At 37.8% G+C, this 19,864-nt stretch overlaps 1 protein-coding gene across 4 annotated transcripts in view; it reads left to right on the top strand.

The window, feature by feature from the left end:
* Positions 1-19,864, top strand: part of Tusc3 (tumor suppressor candidate 3) — a 141,063-nt gene that overhangs the window by 77,043 nt on the left and 44,156 nt on the right. For 2 of the 4 annotated variants that reach the window (XM_029480733.2, XM_085844012.1), the window contains exon 6: positions 17,252-17,341. The exons of the other annotated variants lie outside the window; for them this stretch is intronic. In XM_029480733.2, the coding sequence (XP_029336593.1) occupies positions 17,252-17,341 (90 nt within the window). The remainder of the gene's footprint in view (positions 1-17,251; positions 17,342-19,864) is intronic. 4 annotated transcript variants of the gene reach the window in all.

Here is a 19,864-nt window from a genome sequence, read left to right as displayed (position 1 = left end):
AACAACCAGTTGTGCCAGCACCATTTGTTGAAAATGCTGTCTTTCTTCCACTGGATGTTTTTAGCTCCCTTGTCGAAGATCAAGTGACCGTAGGTGTGTGGGTTCATTTCTGGGTCTTTAATTCTATTCCATTGGTCTATTTGTCTGTCACTATACCAGTACCATGCAGTTTTTATCACAATTGCTCTGTAGTAGAGCTTTAGGTCCGGCAAGGTGATTCCACCAGAGGTTCTTTTATCCTTGAGAAGAGTTTTTGCTATCCTAGGTTTTTTGTTATTCCAGATGAATTTGCAGATTGCACTTTCTAATTCGTTGAAGAATTGATTTGGAATTTTGATGGGGATTGCATTGAATCTGTAGATTGCTTTTGGCAAGATAGCCATTTTTACAATGTTGATCCTGCCAATCCATGAGCATGGGAGATCTTTCCATCTTCTGAGATCTTCTATAATTTCTTTCTTCAGAGACTTGAAGTTTTTATTATACAGATCTTTCACTTCCTTAGTTAGAGTCACGCCAAGATATTTTATATTATTTGTGACTATTGAGAAGGGTGTTGTTTCCCTAATTTCTTTCTCAGCCTGTTTATTCTTTGTGTAGAGAAAGGCCATTGATTTGTTTGAGTTAATTTTATATCCAGCTACTTCACCGAAGCTGTTTATCAGGCTTAGGAGTTCTCTGGTGGAATTTTTAGGGTCACTTATATATACTATCATATCATCTGCAAAAAGTGATATTTTGACTTCATCTTTTCCAATTTGTATCCCTTTGATCTCCTTTTGTTGTCGAATTGCTCTGGCTAGGACTTCAAGTACAATGTTGAATAGGTATGGAGAAAGTGGACAGCCTTGTCTAGTCCCTGATTTTAGAGGGATTGCTTCAAGCTTCTCACCATTTACTTTGATGTTGGCTACTGGTTTGCTGTAGATTGCTTTTATCATGTTTAGGTATGGGCCTTGAATTCCTGATCTTTCCAAGACTTTTATCATGAATGGGTGTTGGATCTTGTCAAATGCTTTTTCCGCATCTAACGAGATGACCATGTGGTTTTTGTCTTTGAGTTTGTTTATATACTGGATTACGTTGATGGATTCCCGTATATTGAACCATCCCTGCATCCCTGGGATGAAACCTACTTGGTCAGGATGGATGATTCTTTTGATGTGTTCTTGGATTCGGTTAGCAAGAACTTTATTGAGGATTTTTGCATCAATATTCATAAGGGATATTGGTCTGAAGTTTTCTATCTTTGTTGGGTCTTTTTGTGGTTTAGGTATCAGAGTAATTGTGGCTTCATAGAATGAGTTGGGTAGAGTACCTTCTCTTTCTATTTTGTGGAATAGTTTGTGAAGAACTGGGATTAGATCTTCTTTGAAGGTCTGATAGAACTCTGCACTAAACCCATCTGGTCCTGGGTTTTTTTTAGTTGGGAGACTATTAATGACTGCTTCTATTTCTTTGGGGGATATAGGGCTGTTTAGATCATTAACCTGATCTTGATTCAACTTTGCTTAAGTCTTCTCCTTTCTTTTAAGGCCTGTTTTGTGACTGATTATATGACCATTTTGGATAAGGTACCATGAGGTTCTGAGAAGAAGGTGTATTCTTTTGTTTTAGGATGAAATGTTCTGTAGATATCTTTTAGATCCATTTGGTTTATAATGTCTGTTAGTTTTACTGGGTCTCTGTTTAGTTTCTGTTTCCATGATCTGTCCATTGATGAAAGTGGTGTGTTGAAGTCTTCCACTATTATTGTGTGAGGTGCAATGTGTTCTTTGAACTTTACTAAAGTTTCTTTTATAAATGTCAGTACCCTTGATTTGAAGCATAGATGTTCAGAATTGAGAATTTTTCTTGACAGTTTTTGTTTTCCTTTGATGACTATGAAGTGTCTTTCCTTATGTTTTTATATCTTTTGGTTGAAAGACCATTTTATTCGATATTTCAAAGGCAACTCCAGCTTGTTTGATGGAACCTTGTGCTTGGAAAATTGTTTTCCAGCCCTTTATATTCTGATGTAGTGCCTGTTTTGACACTGAGGTGTGTTTTTCTATGCAGCAAAATGCTGGGCCCTGTTTACTTATACAGTCGTTTATTTTATGTTTTTTTATTGGGGGAATTGAGTCCATTGAAGTTAAGAGATGTTAAGGAATAGTGATTTTTCCTTCTTGTTGTTTTTGTTGGTAGACTTGTAATTAATTATGCTTGTGTGGCTGTCTTCTTTTGAGTTTGTTGAAAGATTACTTTTTTGCTTTTTCTAGGGTGTAGTCTCCCTCCTTGTGTTGGAGTTTTCCATCTATTTCATTTGCAGGGATGGTCTTGTGGAAAGATATTGTGTAAATTTGGTTTTGCCATGGATTATTTTGGTGCTCCATCTATGGTAATTGAGAGTTTTGTGGTATAGTAGCATGGGCTGGTGTTTGTGTTCCCTTAGGGTCTATATGACATCTGCCCAGGATCTTCTGGCTTTTCCAGTTTCTGATGAGAAGTCTGTTGTACTTCTTATAATTCTCACTTTATATATTACTTGACCTTTTTCTCTTACTGCTTCTAATATTTTTTCTTAGTTTTTTACATTTGGTGTTTTGATTATTAAGTGATGGGAGGAATTTCTTTTCTGGACCAGTCTATTTGGAGTTCTGTAGCCTTCTTGTATGTTCATGGGCTTCTTTTTCTTTAGGTTAGGGACATTTTCTTCTCTAATTTTGTTGAAGATATTTACTGGCCCTTTAAGTTGGGAATCTTCACTCTCTATTATACCTATTATCTTTAGGTTTGATCTTTTCATAGTGTCCTGAATTTCCTGGATGTTTTGTGTTAGGAGCCTTTTTGCATTTTGCATTTTCTTTGACTGTTGTATCAATGTTTTCTATGGAATCTTCTGCACCTGAGATTCTCTCTTCTATCTCTTGTATTCTGTTGGTGATGCTTGCATCTATGACTCCTGATCTCTTTCCTAAGTTTTCTACCTCCAGTGTTTCTCCATTTGTGATTTCTTTATTGTTTCTATTTCCATTTTTAGATCCCCGATGGTTTTGTTCAGTTCCTTCTCCTTTGGTTGTGTTTTCCTTAATTCTTTAAGGGATTTTTGTGTTTCCTCTTTAAGGGTTTCTACCTGTTTACCTTTTTTCTCTTGTATTTCTTTAAGGGAGTTATTTATATCCTTCTTAAAGTCCTCTATCATCATCGTGAGATGTGATTTTTAAATCACAATCTTCTTTTTCTGGTGTCCTGAGGTATCCAGGACTTGCTGTGGTGGGAGAACTGGGTTTTGATGATGCCACATAGCCTTGGTTTTTGTTCCTTAGCAGGTTCATGTGCTTGCCTCTCACCATCTGTTTTTTCTGGTGTTGGTCTTTCTGACTCTGACTGGAGCTTGTCCCTCCTGTGGGCTTGGGAGCCTGGGATCTTAGGTATGTCAGCATGGCTGGGGAGACCAGCCTTCTCTTGGGTAGGATTTGGGTATGGAGGGCTGTGGTTCCAGGATGCAGATGGAGACCAGAAGGATCCTGTCCCCAGCTGCTCTGCTGTCCCTGTGCCCTGTGCACTCCTGGCAAGTCCCTCTTTGGACAATTGTTGGAGAGAAAGTGGTGATCTCACCTCTGAACTTATGAGTGAGAGCACTCCTGGAAGACCAGCTCTCTCAGCTTCTATTTATCTTTAATTTGGATCCGAGGTATTTGGATATTGGTGTAGATGCTCATGCTTGCTTTCTGCTAGCATTTGCCTGGAATAACTTTTTGTACCTTGATGTAAAGCTGTTAACAGGCAACTAGTTGAGTGGTCATGATTTTAATCTAGATGGATGGTTTGTCTTTTCATTTAGGATTTTGGCCATTATCTTTTGGTTATCATGGGAAAATATTTGATGCTTTTCTTACTATGGTAGAACCATACCTCTCTGAATATGGCAGACCCCATTTGATCTTGAGAGTTAATCAGTCTTGGGCTGAATTTAATTGGAGGAATCAAATGAATGGAAATTCAATGGTATAAATCAAACGAACCTGGACAGTGTCTGGTAGACAAAATGAATGGGGTTATGTTTAGGTTTGGTTTGGTTTGGTTTGAGGCAGTGTCTCAATATATAGCCCTGGCTGTCCTAGAACTCATGTTGTAGACCAGGCTGGTCTTGAACTTATAGATCCACCTGTCTCTGCCTCCAGAGTGCTGGAATTAAAGGCTTGCAACACTACATCTGACCATATTGAGATTTTAAATTTTAATAAAACAGATATTGTTATTAATAAAAATAGCTACTAAGCTTTGAAAATTACTTAGAATAAACTAATAAATAGTCAAGGAAAAGAAGATTTCTCTTAAATAGAAACCATAAAATTAATGTAAACAAAATAATTTACAATATATGGACATATGTCTAATTAAATGAGTTATAAAGTAGTCTACATCAGAAAAAGAAAATGAAGAAATATGCCATAGTATATAGAATTTATGGACGTCATTCTTCTGTGGATAATAAAAAAGCTGTAGCTTTCAAAATGTTCAAAAGAATATGGGATTTTTAGAGAAGGCTAAATGTAGAAGTAGATGTTTAGACATTCTGCAAACTATACTTATGAATATAAAAACAGAAATCCTATAGGAAAGATTGGAAATTAGCACAGAATTTTTAAAATGAAAAGCATAAACTAGGAAGCAGTATGTCATGGGAAAGGTTACCAAAGAGTTTGCTTCATTGTAAAGCATCACACTGACTGTTTAAAGAAGAAATAAGACTGTAATTGTGAATAATGTTAGATACCACACAATAGTAATTCATCATAATGTTAGAAGATTATTAACTATGTGTCACTGTGGGCGAGGTTAGTTAGGCATTGCTTATCTGTCAGACGTCATAGTACGTATCTTTGTAGTGAAGGTTACAAATCATGCTTAATTTTGTCTTACTCATCTTCATTTTACTCATGAAATTAATCACATGTGCAATCAAAATATTAGTTAAAATTATAGATTAAGTGGAAATTCGTCATTAGCATGATTTCATTGTAGTTGTCATTTGAAGCTTTAAGGCAGTTTGTGGAGAACTGACAGTCGTACACTTCAGCAGTGTGCTTGTAGGTTTCTTACATATGGCACAATTTAGATATGAAATTAAAAATAAACCCCTTTATAGAAGAGTGTATGGTAATAAAAAATATTATAAGTATCCCATAAGAAGAGAATAAGGTTAGCATGGAGGTTGCATATGTCAAAGTATGATGTATGCATGTGCTGAAATGTCATGGTAAAAATCTATTAATTTGTCCAATTAAAGTAAAATACAGTAAAAAGTTAATTCAGCAAGATACCTGAAATATTTATGGTTAGTATATTAAAAACAGATATGTGTAATGTAGTATGTATAGTTGACATACAGCAAATTCTCACTTTACCTATGTCCAGTGGCTCTGTACACCCTTCATAAATATTTTATATTTTAATTTCACCAAGTAGTTAGGAATCTTCAGAACTGATTTGCAATTGATAGGGTGGACTGAAAGCAGGCAAAACCAAGGCAGCACAGGACAGATCTACAGACCAGGCAACAGGCACCGTAGGAAAGATTGACTTAACAGACCACGCAACAGGCACTATAGGACAGACTGACTGACCAGGCAATAGCCGCTATAAGACAGACTGACAGACCAGCCACCACAGGGCAGAGTATGAGACAGCCCATACTGCAACCTCTTGAGAGCAGTTTTCTTTTCTCTAGGAACATGCAGAGTTTAGATATCCACAAAAAACCTTTCCAGCAATGACAAATTATGTGTTTAAATTCATACTTTTAAGAGTAAAGATTGTAACACTTATTTATGAAAGTTATATTTCTTTGTATTAAGTTGAAGTAATTAAAGTAAATAGACAGTGGGTAAACTGAGAATGAATCAAAAAAAAAAAAAAAAAAAAAGAAGGGAAGTTTTGTATCGGCCAGATTTTGGGATGCTTATTTCAGTGAATCTACCCAAATTAATTTCTAAAATACAAGTTTTTCTTCAAAGTCTTGTTAGAATTTTAAAAGTCGTTAGTATTTAAAGAACATACGAAATCTTTCCAGCACTTCACCCTAAAAGTGCCAGTCAGTTTTCTTTTCTGAATCCTCACATCCAAGAAGACTCCTTAATTAGCATATCAGAAGGCAGTAATGATCAATATTACTATTTATTGTATTTACTTTATCTGTGTACCTCACAGCAACCGTGCAAGGAAGTTTATATTTTACAAGCAAGAACATATTCACTTACAGTCAACTTGCTTCAGTTCACAGAGGTGGAAACTCGGAACCAGAACTTGAACCTACTTGCCTTATCTATAGTCACTAAGCTCTGTGTCCCCAAATTCAGGCACAGTGTTTATGTAACATATAGCTCCCTGGACACTGGAACCCACTGTGGTAGCAAGAATGCATAGACACCCATTTGTCTGTTGAGTTTTGAATATAGCAGCAGATCAGTTCTTGTTTCATCTATTGCACCATGCATACTTGTTGTGTTTCATTTTGAAAACTTAAATAGAATATATTCTAACATTCACAAACAAATACCTGACAGGAGAAGCTTGGCAGGTGAACCACTCCCCAATGGTAGCCTTTTAGACACCAGAAAGGCATGTTTTCAGACAGTGCATTTAAAACTCTGTTCGGATGATAACATTTTAAAAAATAAATAATGTGATTTTTTTATATCTCTTCCTTTTTTTAACATATAGATTAAAATCTCGATGTCTTTTATCTATTGGTAACTGTTAGAAGTGAAGTCATTTAAGCAGTAGAAATATCAAACATGCCCTCTGAATAATCGTAGTCATAATTTTCTGTCTTCTACAACTATTACTGCCATCCCAACTGTCACCAGCCTTAATTCTTCATAATGAGTAAATATATGTTATTGATTCTGTCTCCTCTTAACCTATTTTGGAGACTTTCTTCAGCAGTTAAAATGCTATCCAAAATGCTATTTTGTTCATTCAGTTCCTGAAATACTTACCTGGTTTAAATAAACAACATTTTTCCCCTTTGGAAGCCGGAGTTTACATTTCAGTTTTGGCAGAAATGTTAGTATCTGATTTTGAGTAATTCTATTAGAAAAGCCTTTTCTCTGCCTAGCAAAAGAAGAGTTCTTAGCACTGATAAGTAATACAGGAATGTATCAATAATGCAAAAGGAATTATCTAGAAAAAGAGTGTGTATGGATTTTCTGTCCCTATGCTATTTCCTTTTCTGTGTGTGTGTGTTTGTGTGTGTGTGTGTGTGTGTGTGTGTACGCGCGCACACGCACAGTCTGTGTATGTATTTATGTGGCTATGTTTATAGGGGTGTCCATGAAGACCAGAGGATGACATTGGGTATATTGTATTGTTGTTTTTTTTTTTCACCCACCCAACTTTTTTTCATTAATTTATTTCTTCACTTTACATCTGGTTCTAGATCCTGTCCTTTCCTCCCAGTCTCACCCTCACAAATCCCTCCCTTATTACTGCCTCCTCTTCTCCTCACTGAAGGAGCAGCACATCTGCATATCCCTCCCTCCCTCCTCCTGCTTTGAGTACCTACCCACCCTGGGACATCAAGTGTGAGCAGACTAAGGGCATTCTCTCCCATTGAGCCCAAGCAGTAAGTCCAGGTAGAGGAAGGGGATCCAATGGCAAGCATCAGAGTCCGAGACAGCCCCTGTTCCAATTGTTAGGGTTCACACATGAAGACCAAGCTACACATCCGTTACAAATGTGTGGAAGGCTTAGGTCCAGACCTTGCATGCATTTTGGTTCACCCAGCCAATTTTTTGACACAGCATCTCTCATTAATTGTGAAGCTCAGTTATTCAACTAGACTTGTCCAGCAGTCTTTAAAGATATTCCTGGCTCCCTTTCCTCACTGCTATAATTACAGACACACTCAACCTTCTTGTATTTATGGGTGTACTATAGCTGTCTTCAAACACACACCAGAAGGGGGCACCCAATCCCATTACAGATGGTTGTGAGCCACCATGGGGTTGCTGGGAATTGAACTCAGGACCTCTGGAAGAGCAGTTGGTGCTCTTAATAGCCGAGCCATCTCTAAGCCATCTCCCCAGCCACCTACTCCATACCATTTTCTAGTAAGTAATAAGAGTAGAAATTACTCAAATCCCAGCAACCACATTGGTGGCTCACAACCATCTGTACAGCTACAGTGTACTCATATACATAAAACAAACAAATAAATATTTAAAAAAATAAATTACTAGGTGTATGTTTTATAGCTGATCCATTTGAAAACATACTTTTCAACGAATTACTTAGTGTTATAAGCCCTTACCTCTAGACAAACTGTCTTATAAGGGTATTAATTATATTTACTACTGTACTTTATTGCTTTTGGTTCACGACTAGAGTAAGAATAAATATATATTGCAAAAAGGAGAAACTTATACATAGTGGTTTATGCATAGAATACTCTGAAAGATTTGAACTTCCTGGCAAAGAGGAAATGAGCTCTAGAGATATTTATACATACATATTCATAGCTTCCTGACTTCAAAGTTAAATTTCAGAGGTGATACAGTTAGATTTTACTGCCTTTTGGGTATCTTGAGCAGGAAAAATGCTTGTTAAGTACCTCGCGTTCATAAAAGGCAACAGTGGGCTAGGGAACATGGTATAGGTCACTGACTGGTTCTCACTTAGCTTCTTCTGTCTTTACTTAGAGAATTAATTGTGTCCTGATCTATGATGCTGTTGAAGTAGAATGGTTAGGTAAAATACTGAATTATAGGGCAAATGTAAATGTTGTAATTTTCAAAAAGCAGTGTTGCTTGAAGTGCTAGAATGGGTTGAAGCAGGGTAGTTTGTAGCTCATACTACAGAACTCCGTGGCTATCCAGTTTTCAAAGATTCCTGTCATTTTAACCCAGGCAATATTAGTGTGGTGAGTAGTAACATTCCTTTCAGACACAAAAGAAAACATCCCATGATCTGAGAATTAAAAACATGAAAGAAAAGACATCATTAAAAGTCTAATAAGCCAGCCTTATTATCACAGTAAATCACAGTGGGGCAGACACTCCTTCTGCCTGCTACTGCTGAAGAGCTGCACTAGTGGATGGTTCTCACACCCTGATGTTTCTCCTGCCTCAAAAAATTATATCAGTTTAATTACCTAGATTATATGAGAAGCTTAAAAGGCTGAAGATTAGTACAAATTCTCAGACAATTTTCATGAGCAGGAAAAGTCTTTATGCCTTAAACACATTATAACTTGTTAGAACAAACATTCAGAGTTATTGGGTGGCTCTGATTTCACAGAATGGTGGAAAGCACCCCCCAAATATGTATTTTAATAACATTATTTAACTTTTGACTAATATAAAGCTGTTTGTATAGTTAGCTGTTCACCTTTCCAAGTGGGAAACAAGTTATTGTTGTTATTTTTTCAGGGAAGTAGGCATTTAAGGACATCCCTAACACTTCCTTCATCTGCCACCTGATTCATTAGAAGATAGCTATGCCTGTTTTTTAAATAGGTAGTTTTATATGCAACCTATTTGTGGAGAATTCTTGTGGGAAAACTCCGCTAATTAAGGTCAAAGTCTACCATTGATCTCATACCCTCTAAGCTCAGAGCAATATGGAGCAATCCCTTCATTAACAGGGCTTCTCCTTCTCTGATCTTATCTGTGGAATTTACCACCTCCCCCCACTCCACACTCACACACTTCTTTTTTAAAGATATATTTATTTATTTTATGTATATAGTTACATTGTCTTTAGACACATCAGAAGAAGATGAGGACATTGGATTCCATTACAGGTGGTTGTGAGTCACCATGTGGTTGCTGAGAATTGAACTCAGGACCTCTGGAAGAACAGTCACTGCTCTTAACTGCTGAGCCATCTCTCCAGCCCTCCCCCCACCCCCCACTACCCACACCACTCCCACACATACGTACACCTACCTCTACTGAGGAAGGGCATTTATCCTTAGTTAGACTGCCAGATGAACTTCTCTTCTCCCGATAAGAAGCAGATCAGCTGGCAACTGAAGTTCTGGAATGCTTCCCCATGTTAATGAGGCATTTTAGTACTCTAAACCTCCACTTAATGACCTTTGCTCCTCCTGGATGTGCCCATCCCCAGTCCCCCAGATTGTATAAGCCTTAGATCCCCCCAGGTAAGGTTGATATGACCCCCCCCCCAAAGCTGGTCCTGGTGCGAGCATTCACCTAAGGTACTCGCAGGGCTCATGAACTCCTGGTCTGTCATCTCTGCTCCCTTCACCCTCATGGACTAATAGTAGCTGATGATCTCCAAAGACAGGGACAGCCACGAATTGAATTCTGATAGTCCTGCAATCCCACAGAATGAGTTTATATCTTTGGAATATACTTAAAAACAAAAACAAAAAACAGAAAACAAACTTGATTCTTAATTTTCTTAACTAAAGAGAAACAGTTACCTGCAGGGGAATGTCTTTTCTTGTCCTGTTATTTTTATTGGTATGCTTCATGGACCTTTATATAGGGACCTCGTTCTTTAGGTTAGTTAGGGAAAATATGTTCCACACTTTTGCTGAAAATATTTTCTGTGTTTTTGACATGAGTTTCTTCTCTTCACTATTACTATTACAACATGATCTTTACATAATTGTCAGGATTTTGGGGTGGTTTGGTGTCTGTGGGTGTGTATATAGTATTGCTATCTGGCCTTGCGTTTGTTGGGTGGTTGTTCTCTGTTCCTTGGTTGCCCCTTTTACTTAGGAGAGTGTGTAACTGACTGTATTACCTGGTAGAGAATTCTTTTGTGATCCTTCCAGGCGTGGGCATGCTTAGTCCTAGACAGAATGTGTTTCTAGGTATTGGCAGCTAACACTGAGGTCTGGGGATGACCCAGAAGAAGGAGAGGTCTGCTACCTGAGAGAGGAAAGCTAGGTGTTTCACCAGGATCTGTGTAGACCTCGGGAAATCAGGCAGAGAAGAGTGAGAAGCCACAGCTGGTGGGCAGCTACAAAACTGGACGTAGGACTCAGGGACTGGAATTGGTAGCAGAAAAGGTAAGACAGCCTTCCTGATTCCCTGGCCAGCATGGCAGGTGGGATTCCTGGGAGGGACTTGAGAGTTTATAGCTGAGACAAAAGGATGGGGTCCTGAGGAAGACTGTAGGAAACAAATCTGTGTGACCTGGGTGTACTCAACTGCATTTTTTATTTTAAAGATAAACTATTAAAATCCATGATCTTAAAATAATGAAAATCTCTTTCTGAATATTTACGTTCTTTTGTACCAGTGGGGTTTGGTTCCAGAACTCATCTAGATAGTCATAATGTAGCCATGACTCACCTTGACACACCTTGCTAGATTAAGGGATTGTACTTCAACAATGAAATTGGTAATTACAAAGAAACTTGAAAAAGTTTAGTATACCAAATCAAGGCACCAATAGAGAGAATGTCTGCATTCTATGCTACGTTCTTAAACCCCCAAATTATAAAAAAAGGGAGGGGGTGGCTAACTCTCTCTGATATTTAAATGCTCTTATCTTATAATTATTTTTATGAGCAAGAAAAGATATTTTCTAAGCTTTCTGAAACAAAATAACTTATTTTTAGTTATGACACTAACATTTAGAAATAGGAAAATAATAGACCAGTCCTCATGAATATACATGGATTTTATTGTGGGCTCTGAATGTAAAAAAAAAATGGTGAAGAGAATATGAATAAGCATAAAGCTATTGAGTAATTCAGCAAGATTGATATAGTCCATATTCATACATTAACAATATAAAAATATTTAAATATCTTTTTAAAAGAAAATGAAGTTAAAGAAATCATTCATTGTCATACCATAAGATACTCTCCCCTCTCAGTCCAGTAAAAGGTAAGTAAGCTGACAGCTACCATGTGACATTTAAGGAAATTGTTTTAAAGAAAGAGACTTAAGCAAAGGTATGTTATCACAGATTAGATAACTCCACACTGTAAGAGTATGCATTTTCATTATAAGAAAAATCTGGAAAATTTTTTGACAGTTGACAAAAGATGTGATACTATATCTGCAAATGCAAAGGGGCAAGAATAGAATTATCATGAAAGAGAAGCTAGAGTGGTTGAAGTTTGTACTTACAAGACCAGCTTCACTGCAGATCCTTAGTAATGTTGTGATGGTCATTTCCCAGCAAGACAGAGAGAACACAGTTGTTGTGTACAAACAGGTTTATGGTTATAAAGTCATGTATTGTAAGAAAGATATCCAATGCAGTGGGACGGAAAACCCATGAATTTGTGTCTTACCTCCTACCATGTACAAGAGAGCAAATGAATTACGACTAATGGGGAACATAATACTTTGAAAATAATGTGTAGATATTCATTGTTAGACAAGAATATCTTAGAGCAGAAGATGAAGTAACTATACTCGAAGAAATAAATGAGCTATATTAACATTAAAAACTTCTGTTTGCTAAGTGATACTTGTAAAACAATAAAAAGAAAAGCACTCAATTGCTGAGACTTACTTGCTTTCTCTATATTTAAAGTGCCCGACCCACAAGTAGAAAGAACTTCAACAAGACAGTAACCGTAAGGCACATAACCAAATACCAAGGAAGAGGAGAAAACTGGGCACCGTCACTTAATATCCAGTTCCATTAAACATAGGAAGGTGCACTCAACTACCATAATCTCTAATACATTATAAAATTAAAGTGTTACTCTCCGAGGCCTCAAGCAGGATACCCAAGGATGCACATCTAGGCCCAGGTGTAAAGAGAGTGTTTAGCATGTGACTGCTTGGGGATGTGCATGTACTTACTCGTGAGAGCAGCTACATGGCATCTGTGAAAGAGGGTGGGACCTAACATACTGCAGCCGTTTCAAGAAAATGTCCTCTCTTAGAAGGCTGTCTTGACATCTCTCAGGGAGTACCTCAGAAGACTCGTGTCTTAAAATAGTTCTGTTCTGTATTTTTCTCCTTTACACACTTTATGATGACTCATAGATGTCTCCTCATGAATTGTGCATTTTCTGAATATATTATTTAATAAAAGTTCCAGTTACACTAATGGCAAAAATTGAGTCATCCAAATAAAGGAGTATACTAAAATGGTGACAGATTTTTAGCATCTATGATGAAAGTCAGAAATGTGTCATGCATAAAGATGGCTAGCATAAATTTGGCATGTCTGGCACTTTAGATGATTATGTTAATTCAGAATTTTCTTGTATCTTGTAAAATTTGCCACAACGTTGTGAGACCTGGATTTCTGTAAGTTTGTCTTAATGACTCAGCAGAGAATCCTTTTCTAAGGTTCCTTTATGCTTATTACTCCAGCTGTTGGACACTTGAATAAACAGTTAAGGGAATTTACAAAACCTACCATAGATTATGTTGTTGCTTAATTTTGATATCTATGTTTAAGATAATTTGGTCATTTTCTGTTGAGTACTAGCAAAATGTGTTTGCATATGTATCTATTACTATATTAATATGACACAGATGTAATCATGGTCTCACTATCATAATTTAGACCTAATTCTGAATGTAAACATTTTGTGATATTGACCAACTTCTATAACATGGAAATCTTAGGAAAATTTCTGTATTTGTACCATTGAGAGAAATTCACATGCCACAAGAAGGTTGATATGGCACTTAAATGTACATTTGATGTTGATTATTTTTGTTAAAATTGCAAATGAAGATTCGTTTCTATAGCTTCCCAGACTACCCTGTAGCAGCATGTTTGTAAGGTAAACCTTGTGTTTAGATAGCTGTAGTCAGTCACTGAGCAGTTTCTACTCCTATCTGAGGCTAAGGCCTCTCGCTTATGTGCTACATCGTTTCCCTTCTTGCGTATGCAATAATAACACTCCAACTGTTCTCTGTATTTTCAATGTCATTACAAAGTGTTCCCTTTTGTAACTCATTCTCTTTAGAAGTGTAGCTATCTGGAGTATAAAAATATTTTTCTCTCTAAAATTCTATAATAGAATTCTGATTAGCCTAGTACATATAGGTCTTGTGCATGTATCTGTGCTGCTGATTCCATTGGTACAGCACCATATCATGTCTGAAAGACAGCTTTGCACAGCATTCCTTATTATTCTTTAGCTCTTGTAGTCTTTTTCACCCCTCTACTGTGATGTTCACTGAGTCTTGGAGGAGGTGATACAGATGTCCCAAGTAAAGACCTTCATCCTTCAGGTTGAGGCTTGTCAGATTGCTTTGTTTCATTTCTCTCCAACTATGATGCTTGCTGGCAACTATAACTTCAGTTTCCAAAATATTGTGTTTGCCAGGTACACTAAATCTAATAGTGAGAAGGTGGGGAATAGGGAGGAACTCAGGGGTACATGAGACAATTTCTTGAACAGAATACCAGTGGCTTGGACACTAAGGTCAGGAATCCATAAATGGGACCTCATGAAACTGAAAAGCTTCTATAAGTCAAAAGACACCACCATCAGCACAAAACAAGAGCCTATAGATTGGGAAAAGATCTTCACTAACCCTATATCCAAAAGAAAACTAATATCCAAAATATATAAAGAACTCAAGAAGTTAGACACTGACAATCCAAATAACCGAATTGAAAAATGGGATACAGAGCTAAACAATTCTCAACAGAGGAATCTCAAGTGGCCGAGAAGCACTTAAACAGTGTTCAACGTCCTTAGTCATCAGGGACTAACAAACCAAAACTAGCCTCAGATTTCACCTTACACTCCTCAAAATAGCTAAGATTAAAAGACAGCACATGCTGGCATGATTGTGGAGGAAGAGAAACACTCCTCCACTGCTGGCAGGAATGCAAACTTGTACAACCACTCTGGAAATCAATTTGGTGGTTTCTCAGAAGATTTGGAATAGTTCTATACATTAAGAGACAATATACCAGTCCTAGGAGTATGCCCAAAAGATGCTCCACCATACCACAGAGTCACCTGCTCAACTATGTTCATAGCAGCTTTATTGGAAATAGCCAGAAACTGGAAACAACTTAGATGTCTCTCAACTGAAGAATGGATACAAGAAATGTGGTATATCTACACAATGAAATACTGCTCAGCTATTAAAAACAAGGACATCATGAATTTCACAGGCAAGTGGATGGAACTAAAAAATATCATCCTAAGTGAGGTAACTCAGACCCAAAAGGACATGCATGATATGTACTCACTAATAAGTGGATATTAGCCATAATGTACAGGATAACCATGTTAAAATCAACAGACCCAATGAAGTCAACTTACAAGGAGAGAAGAAGAGAGGATGGTTGAATCTTTCTCAGAAAGGAAACAAAATAGATATCAGAGGTTTATGGTAGTAGGGAACAGGGTGGAAGAGGGTATGGGGACAGGAGCAGACCAGCACAGGGATCATATGTGGAGAGAGCAGGGGATAGAAAGTAGATTGGCCAAGAAGCGGGTGCAATCTCTAGGATGTGCCGGAAACCTGGGATGGGGAGAGGCCACAGAGGGCTTAAGGGGGTGACTATACCTGAGATATCTAGCAGTAGGGGATATGGATCCTGAAGTGACCACTTCCTGTAGCCAGGCAGGACTCCCAATGGAAGGATAAAGACACAAACCCACCCACAAAGCCTTCTACTCATAAATGTGTCCTGCCTACAAGATGTGCAGGGACAAAGAGCAGAATCTGAGGGTATGGCCATCCAATGACTGCCCCAGATTTAGACCCATCCCATGGCCAAAAGCCAATCCCTAACACTATTAATGATGTTCCATTGTGCGTACAGATAGGAGCTTAGCTAGCATAACTGTCCTCTTAGAGGCTCCACCCAACAGCCAATGGGAAGAGATGTAGAGACTCATAGTCTCTGCAGTAGATGAAACCTGGAGGGTCTTAATTAAAGAGTTTTGAAAGATTGATGGACCCGAAGAGATCAGAGACTCCACAAGAAGACTAACAGAGTCAACTAACCTGGACCCTTGGGTCCTAGAGACTGAACCACCCACCAAATAGCCAACAGGGACTGGAATTAGGCCCCTGCACAACATATGTAGCAGATGAGCAGCTTGGTCTTCATGCAAGTCTCCCAAACAATTGGAGCAGAGTCTGTCCCTGAACCTGTTACCTATCGGCCTGGATCCCACACAACTAAGTGGACAGCCTTGACTGGTCTCAGTGGGAGAGGATGTGCCTAGCCTTGCATCAACTTGATGTTTGTGGGATAGAGGGATGGGGGTTGAGGGGGATGGTACCCAAAGGGAGGCTTCCCCTTCTCAAGGGAATAGGGGGAAGATTTACATGAGGGGGTACTAGGAGGAGAGGAAGGGCTGATATTGGGTTGTAAGGTGAATAAATAAATTTAATTAAAACAAACAAAACCAAAAACATCATAACTTGTTCCTTTGAGTTTTTATATTCTCCAAAGGTACATCATATCCTGCTCTTATTTATGTTTCCTTTTTAAAAAACAAAACAAACAAGCAAAACCACACACATTTAGATGGTTCTTTATTGCTATTTTTAACCCTCATGGAGACAGATAATTACCAGAGCCAGGGAGCTAAATGAAGAGTAATTGGACAAATTACAGGGCCTAACGAGTACTGAGCATGACCTGAGGCACACATTTTATTCTAGAGGAGTTTTCAAGTTGATGGATTTAAAAGTAATGTTTCAGGAGAACTCACCATATCTGTAACGTCTTGTTCATTACCACTCCCCTTTGTTATGCTTTGTTATCATTGAGGTTTTTTTCCAAATACATTTGTTTTCTCATATTGAGCCAACAGGCACAGAAATAATCCCTAGGAGTTATTCTTGAGTATATAGCTTCCTCCATTTCTACTGATCTTTTGGGTTTGTAGTGAGGTACTTTGCTGAGTGAGGCTAAGTACTAGTGGACATCTAGATGTGGGAACCTAAGAACATAAGCTTTGCATTGTCCTAATGAGTGTGAAGTTCAGAAAGAAGGACCCCACTTTTTATCTCTACCACATGTTCTTTGGTGGCTGGCCCAGGTTGGCAAGTGTTGTCAGATTGTCACTGTCAGTGCTTAAGATAATGTGTTATTTAGGTATCATTGCATCTCTTAGGGAGAATTAGTCAGCTTCATAAATATGGAATTAAAGATATAGAGAGAGTAATTTGCTCAGGATCCTATAGGAACTGGATTTTTTTTTTTAATCATGGGAACTGACACATGATTTTTAAATGGTAGTTTAATGGTGAGTGTTACTGTTAAAATATGCATTATTCTGGCATTCCCTGGCTTATGTATTGAAATATTGTGCCCTGGTTTTCAGTGTATAGTCTTTGCTATGACGTCTGGCCAGATGTGGAATCATATCCGTGGACCTCCATATGCTCATAAGAACCCACACAATGGACAAGTGGTAAGTTCATTTTCTATCCATCGATATTATAAGCATCCTTTCATTTACTACTTCTCTCTCATGTATGCACACTTGGCATAAACTCATCATATGGATTACTTTAGAGTAAGGAACATTTTGTCATAACTTCTTAAAATTGTGCACCCGACTGAAAGCACATGTGCACTTAGGGTATTTTTACAAGTTTGTAAGTTACTGTGATGACAATATGAAATAAACCATGAGAAAAAATTTGAACACGTTATACCTTGAAAAGTTAATTTCAATATTGTTAAGAATTCTATTATCATATTAGATAGTTAAGAAACCTAAAAGAGTGAATTTGTAATTTATAATAGCCAGAAGCTGGAAAGAACCCAGATGCCCCTCAACAGAGGAATGGATACAGAAAATGTGGTACATTTACACAATGGAGTACTACTCAGCTATTAAAAAAAATGAATTTATGAAATTCCTAGGCAAATGGATGGCATCATCCTGAGTGAGGTAACCCAATCACAAAGGAACTCGCACAATATGTACTCACTGATAAGTGGATATTAGCCCAGAAACTTAGGATACTCAAGATATAAGATACAATTTGCTAAACGCATGAAATTCAAGAAGAACGAAGACCAAAGTGTGGACACTTTGCCCCTTCTTAGAAATGGGAACAAAACACCCATGGAAGGAGCTACAGAGGCAAAATTTGGAGCTGTGACGAAAGGATGGACCATCTAGTGATTGCCATATGCAGGGATCCATCCCATAATCAGCTTCCAAACGCTGACACCATTGCATACACTAGCAAGATTTTGCTGAAAGGACCCAGATAGAGCTGTCTCTTATGAGACTATGCCGGGGCCTAGCAAACACAGAAGTGGATGATCACAGTCAGCTATTGGATGGATCACACGGCCCCCAATGGAGGAGCTAGAGAAATTACCCAAGGAGCTAAAGGGAATTGCAACCCTATAGGTGGAACAACAATATGAACTAACCAGTACCCCGGAGCTCTTGTCTCTAGCTGCATATGTATCAAAAGATGGCCTAGTCGGCCATCACTGGAAAGAGAGGCCCTTTGGACTTGCAAACTTTATATGCCCCAGTACAGGGGAACCCCAGGGCCAAAAAGGGGGAGTGGGTGGGTAGGGGATTGGGGGGGTGGGTATGGGGGACTTTTGGGATAGCATTGAAAATGTAAATGAGGAAAATACCTAATAAAAAATAAATTAAAAAAAAAAGAGATAATGGAAACTTCATTACAAAGGACATGGATATGAGAAGCACAACTGTAGATCACTTGGAAGGACACAGAGAGGGAAAAACCAAATAAGCAGACCTATAAAATTCTGGTGGGCAGAATGTCATTGCCAAACCTAGCCTCAAAATTGAATTTTTATATGGTTCTTAAAAATATTTTCTTGAGAAATCTGCCCATGGGTTTAAACATAACTCAGTTAAGATTTCCTTCCTGTTTAAATGTGAAATTAAAGAAAATCAACTTTGTACTGTAAAAAAAAAAAAAAGAAAAAAGAAAAAGAAAAGAGAAGAGAAGCTCATTGTATTGAATTAACAACAACAAAAAAATCACAAAATAATGCAGTCACAGTCTATATAACTCCAGTAATTGTTTTGATAAATTCAACTTCATGTGCTTAATAAAAGTAGACGAAAGTCGTTGGCTAATATGTTTAAAAAAAAAAGAAACCTAAAAGAGTGAATTTGAAAAAATTGTAGAATGTATGTATTATTAAATAAGGAGTAGAATTTATATTAGTCATGACTCCCAAATTCACATGACTTAGCCTTTTGGATTGATTTTTTGGGTTTGGTTTTTTTGATGGGAAGGAAGTACTGTAATACATTAGCATAGCAACTTCCCCCCTGACAGTTAGCCCCTGGTCCAGACCCTGATGGAGTCTTTATTCTCATCTGGACCTAAGGAACGCAGTGTAGTGTCTGTGTTTCTGTCAGCCTTCTGGTCTTCTGAAATATCCCAGTGTCTTCCCATTTAGTTGAGGTAATGGTAGGTGCTTTATGGGTTCTTTTACCTTAGTATCTTAGATTTTCACATTGCATGATAAGCTCCAAAAGACTAAGAGTCACATAGTCAATACATTGTCAGGAACTACCATCCTGGAACTAGCTTCATTGGTTAGTCACTCTTGTGCTGCACAGATCAATAGTCTAAGAAGCACCTTTTAAAAATCTTTTAAAATTTTAAAAATGTTCTCGGCCATTAGTATATGAGGCGAGTTCAGTCTTACTGAGTTGTCACTATTACGACTATGACTAGGTGCTAACATCCATTCACCCAAATCAGCAATGCTGATACCGTAACTCAGAGTTTCACAAGCTGCATGTAAACTGCTTTAAGTATCTTAAAGGTTATGATTAGGAAACATTATGGATCACAGTCATAAGCCATGGCCCTGTGTTTTTAAGCCATAGGGGTAGGACACACATGTGTATGACTTGTAGCTGGAATGTACAGTAATAATAGCTCCATGCTTAGTGCCTCATGCTAACATCCACTGAACT

Source organism: Mus caroli, unplaced genomic scaffold, assembly GCF_978045245.1.
Source record: "Mus caroli unplaced genomic scaffold, Mus_caroli_1 scaffold_10, whole genome shotgun sequence".
In the NCBI taxonomy this organism is placed as follows: domain Eukaryota; kingdom Metazoa; phylum Chordata; class Mammalia; order Rodentia; family Muridae; genus Mus; species Mus caroli.
This window is presented reverse-complemented; position numbering and strand designations above follow the sequence as displayed.